This window comes from Adiantum capillus-veneris, chromosome 18 (assembly GCF_014529385.1).
Source record: "Adiantum capillus-veneris isolate H3 chromosome 18, ASM1452938v2, whole genome shotgun sequence".
In the NCBI taxonomy this organism is placed as follows: Eukaryota; Viridiplantae; Streptophyta; class Polypodiopsida; order Polypodiales; family Pteridaceae; genus Adiantum; species Adiantum capillus-veneris.
This window is the reverse complement of record NC_140948.1, coordinates 9,223,869-9,228,680: the sequence shown is the minus strand read 5'-3', so window position 1 is coordinate 9,228,680 and position 4,812 is coordinate 9,223,869. Positions and strand designations below refer to the sequence as shown.

General features: G+C 42.6%; 1 protein-coding gene across 3 annotated transcripts; it reads left to right on the top strand.

Moving 5' to 3' along the window:
• Positions 1–1,692: 1,692 nt before the first annotated feature.
• Positions 1,693–2,384, top strand: LOC147435213 (uncharacterized). 3 transcript variants are annotated; one of them, XM_086487916.1, is made up of 2 exons: positions 1,693–1,990; positions 2,153–2,384. In XM_086487916.1, exons 1-2 carry the CDS (start codon positions 1,721–1,723, stop codon positions 2,252–2,254), a joined length of 372 nt encoding a protein of 123 aa, XP_086344042.1. In that variant the 5' UTR covers positions 1,693–1,720; the 3' UTR covers positions 2,255–2,384. The 3 variants fall into 3 exon arrangements, with proteins under 3 accessions (XP_086344042.1, XP_086344041.1, XP_086344043.1); XM_086487915.1 differs by having other exon boundaries at positions 2,089–2,384; XM_086487917.1 differs by having other exon boundaries at positions 1,700–1,990; positions 2,110–2,384.
• The last annotated feature ends 2,428 nt before the right edge of the window (positions 2,385–4,812 follow it).

Sequence of the window (4,812 nt, the reverse complement as noted above, 5' to 3'; positions counted from 1 at the left end):
TATTTTTGTGTGCACTTCACCTAAATCGAATGGCCTTCGCTCTCACTGAAGCGGGAGATAATCTAGGAAAGGGGAGCAGTGCCATAGCCAAGTTTTGATAACTGTTGAAAGGAGTGTGTGTGCGGACTCATGCGTGCGATGAGGAAGACATGTACCCATTGTATGGTAGTGTCTATAGTGAGATAATGTTGATGGAATCCTTATTCATATTCGATATAAGAATAAGATTAGTTGTGAGCTGGTATGGGTCTGTCTGGCCGTCCGTATGGCCATTATCCCAACACTGTACTTGGAGGTATGCATGAGTGTCTTAGCATTATGATTTTCACTAAACTGTTTGCCTCAAGATCTATTTCCACGCCATCTTACTTGTATAATATAAATCATTTACATCGTTCCACTTGGATGTGAGTAGCATAGTTCTTTAATGTATTATTATTTCTTTTTTGAGAAATGCATACATTGTGAAATTTCAAATGACGGGACTCATGTAAGAAAGTGCAAGCTTCAAGCTTGTGAAAGCATTGCAACTTCAAGCTTGTGTGTAGAGATGTCCAAATATTTCTACGTGGTGCATCTCTGAGGGCGTCACAATAGAAATGTTCTGTATCATGAATGCTTGTTTTGAGGTATTTAAAAAAACCCTCCCACTTACACGCCTTTATCAGATTGATTAAAATAATCCCTTTGGGTAGGTGTACTCTAGAAATTCAAATAGGATTTTTGGCTTCATAGAAACAAGTCGTGGCGCTTTGTCCCATTGTTGCCTTTTTGTTATCCTGGGAGTACTTTTGGTCTATAGCAGGCAAGCTTTGGGCAGTCAAATAAGGAGTCAATTATGCTGATCCAAAAAGGGTCCCTAACCCATCTGTAGCTTGAAGAGCAAGGTGGATGCTATAACAAAGTGGCAAACGTCCCTTGAGCATTGCACCCATGTCTTGAAGGTTGTTTACTTCGATTTGATGTTTAAGTCTCGGTTATCTTAAATGTGTAGAAGGGTGTGTTTGTGCGAAAGCGTGGTTCGCAATTGATTGCACGTAGCAACGAAAGAGCTTCCTATTCACCTGTTCCGAAGAAGATGATGAGAGCTTTTGTAGATTATAGCCTTATTTGCGAGCTTGTAACTCTCTGAAAATCACTCACGGGAATACAAAAATTTACAATTGTTTGGCAACCATGTTTTCACGTGAACATGCTCAAGGAACTCCCCACCCTCCTTGTTGTGGGAGGGTTTACTTTATGCTACACTTACACCAAATAGTAGGGCTTTTATAGGGCTCTCCAAATAAGAAAATGCAACCTCATACACCTTCCGCAACACATTAAATGTGTTGCACACCTTCGAAGCACCTCATATGTAGAGGGCCTTTGAACGCACTATGCCCCATAGATTTGAAGGTGCTGGCCTCCAAATGAGGAGCGACATGCTAGTGCAAGTCTATTGTACGTTTTTAAAAACATTGTTATCTAGAATTAGAAAACTTGGCCCACCCACCAAGTTGCTAGATGGAATTGCTCATCTTTTGAATAGAAGCCCTTCCCATTCTGGAAGGCCGTGTGAACGTCCTTTACCATCTCTATCTTATGTGAAAAGAAGGCAGTAGTGATCTCATCTCATCTCATTGGTGGAAAGGGGGTCTCATATTTGATTGGTACTAGCCTACCTATATTGTTTTGCCCTACCACGTTTCTTGCAGCCGTGCGCCCTACGAATGTGAATATGGATTCATGTGGCAGTAGTTTCACAACACTCTATTCTGATCTATCGGAAGCTTCAATGAGAGGGATGCGGCCATCAATGCCCCGCAGGTGCGTGAACCGGCTCCTGCAGGTAGCTGACCTACAGCTAGACATCCACCTTCTGCGGGCTACTTTGTATTCGGCACCTCTGCACATGGCCGGCGGACGTCTGCTTCTACGACACCATACGGAGAGCAGTACGTCGCTTCTGCCTCTCGTTAGGAGGACAGATATAGAAGCCGATTCACTCGTGCGTGAGCTCTATATTTCCCCTCCACCTCTGCTCCCTGATCATGATAAACAGCATTAAGGACTCATGTGTTCATTCTGCGTCATGTTTAATTTCAGTACTGTCATATTTGGTTGCAGAAGGGGGTTTCGCTTACAGTTACACATTGGCGTCTGATTGCAGCCATTAGCTACCTCTGTTGGGTGTGCCACCCCTCCAGCTTCGCTAATTAAGCTGGCCACCGCTACGTCATCAGGCCGGAGCTCTTTCAACCAGTCCAAGTAGCTAGCTGCCTGCAATCCTCCTTTCTGCAAGTACAAGTACATGACTAGCTTCCCCTCACTTATTTTTTCAGCTCTTCCAGATTCTGTATCCAATATAATCGATATTCGAGTCTTGTTTCTGTTGCTTACAATCTCGCATAACTTGGACTTGCTGCTGATTACACCATTTACTGCTCTTCATTAATTTGGGAAGAGATGTTACTTGAGTCTCAGATTAATACATCAGTTTTGTGGCTTTCGAGAGGCCGCTGCTGCTAACACCCCTAAATGTACGTGCATGCTCATAATGAGCGATAATCTGTGAAATGTCTATGCAAGCCTCAACCGGCATGTGCATGAATATATATACTCTGAGTCTACATAAGTATTAAAGCTCATGTGTATTCTGAAACAGGGGGCAAATATATAGGGATCAATATTGCGCTACTAGTGTTGTCACTACGAGGTCGAGGCTTATGAATGTTACAACTTAGTAGCCCAAGTGGATCGAGCACTTTCCCGATTGCTCATAGCAGGCGCTTTCTATTTAGGGCTTCTGCTGTCTGGGGTTGTTAAAACGGTATAAGACCAGCTTCTCACTACAAGTACATTCGTTAGATTGTTTTAAAGCCAAGGACATGAGAAGACTTGTTGCTCTGCTAGGGGAACAACTTCCATAAAAGTAGCTACACGCGAAAAACCCTAACCGAAATAAAAAAGGAAATTCTCTTGGTTTTATGGTGAAAATTCGAAGCTTTTGCCGGTATTTGCACTTAAACTTGTGTAAACTTACCGATCTTATTCAAGGCCGGATTTTACGATTTCAATCGGTTAAAATACATTGGATCCGAGTCTCACTAGATCTTCAGACTGTCCAACTTTGCGTAGCTTTTTGCTACTTGGACCAATTGTCGTCGTACGCTTGGGCAGCAGGCTGGGGGGGGGGGGGGGTCACGGTTTCCTAGCATGTTCTTCTCTTCCCATATGTGATGTCGTCATGAGAGGAATAAGAGGAGTAACCGTGCTAATATTGTGGAGAAATGCTATCACACAGAGAAACAACACTTAAGAAAGTAAATGTAGGCCCCAAGAAGGAGATGTTTCTAGACTCAGAGGACGTAGCCTATTAGAGGTTTGATTGTGACCCATTGATATAGAGTCCCTTTGTTCGAGACTCTAATAAGAGGTGCAAGTAGGGAGAGCAGACCCTCGTGACTAAATAGCCAGCGGTCTTAAATGACCCCCAGTCATCGCATTGATGGCACACGATTCAGGGGTTGCGATCTAAGGGAGATCGAACGCCGACAAAAAATCGGGCAGTGAGTGCAGAGTCAGGGACTCGAACTTGGATGCGTGGTGTGGCAGTCCGATGAGCTAACCAGGCGTGCGTAAGCATTTTGCTGAAATATGTGTGGGTTCACATTTATTTATGCTTGTTTGAGTTTACACATTGGATGTCCGAGTTTATAAAATGTGTCCGAGTTTACTTTTTGAAAATCTGACAATGCCTGACGCCTCTGCTTTTGTGCTTGCACTTCTCCTCCATGGATCCCATGGTTGGGGGTTCATTTAAGACCCAGTGTCCTTTAGTCTTGAGGAGAGCAGACTAGCAGCACAACGTTCTTTACCTGGCCTGGCTGCTAAATAATACAACTAGTAATGTATAGGATGTCACTCTCAAGAGAGCTCACAACACTCAAACGTGCTTGCTACACGCATATACCAACATGCATTCTCCCATTGAAACACATAAGATGATGAATAAATCTACCAAAGTGGATGTGAAAATCTATTTCTTTATCTAGCAACACTTGTACGCTATTAAATTGAATCCAACTATGGCTATAACAAACTAGAGACTCCATCTCTTTGAGATAACCACACATGGCATAGATACGGCCAAAGAACGGATACCAACAATCAAAGAAAACACAAAGTATCGACTAGATACCTTTGAAACTGCAAAAATATATGAAGAGAGAAAAAACTATGCTCCCAACCGTTAAACTTGTTATCAATGTCGAATCTTGGTCGATCCTTTGAGAAGAATAAATTGTACATGCGTTTTGGACAAAACTGACTCTTATCAATGTCAAAAAACTCCTCGTCTATCGATTTCACATTGGCCATACAATGTCTCGCCATATGCAGCTTCAAAAAGAGGGTCTCAAAAATTAAACAAAAATCATCGAAAAGAAACCAATAACTCAAGCTAGCAATTTCCACGTCCTTGTGACATACTGCCCTCTTAAAATTACAAATGTCCTCGATTGCGTGACATATATACATGCCATAGAGCATTTTTTGTGGTAAGCACCCTTTTATCATTGCTTGTATCCGCAAGAAAGACTATCAAACATGTGTACAAATGACTTAATGAGACCTTCATAGTTTTGTCAAACAATGTACACTCCAATTGCATTGAATCCATGATTACATTTTATGCGCTAGTTCTATCATTACCCCGCCTTTGCAGACGTTGGGTTGGTCCATATGTAGGCTGTAACCCAAAGGCCTCAAGGTACAGCTGCAATACATTTGGGTGACTCTGACAGTTCATGCTCTTCCATCCGCCTTGCA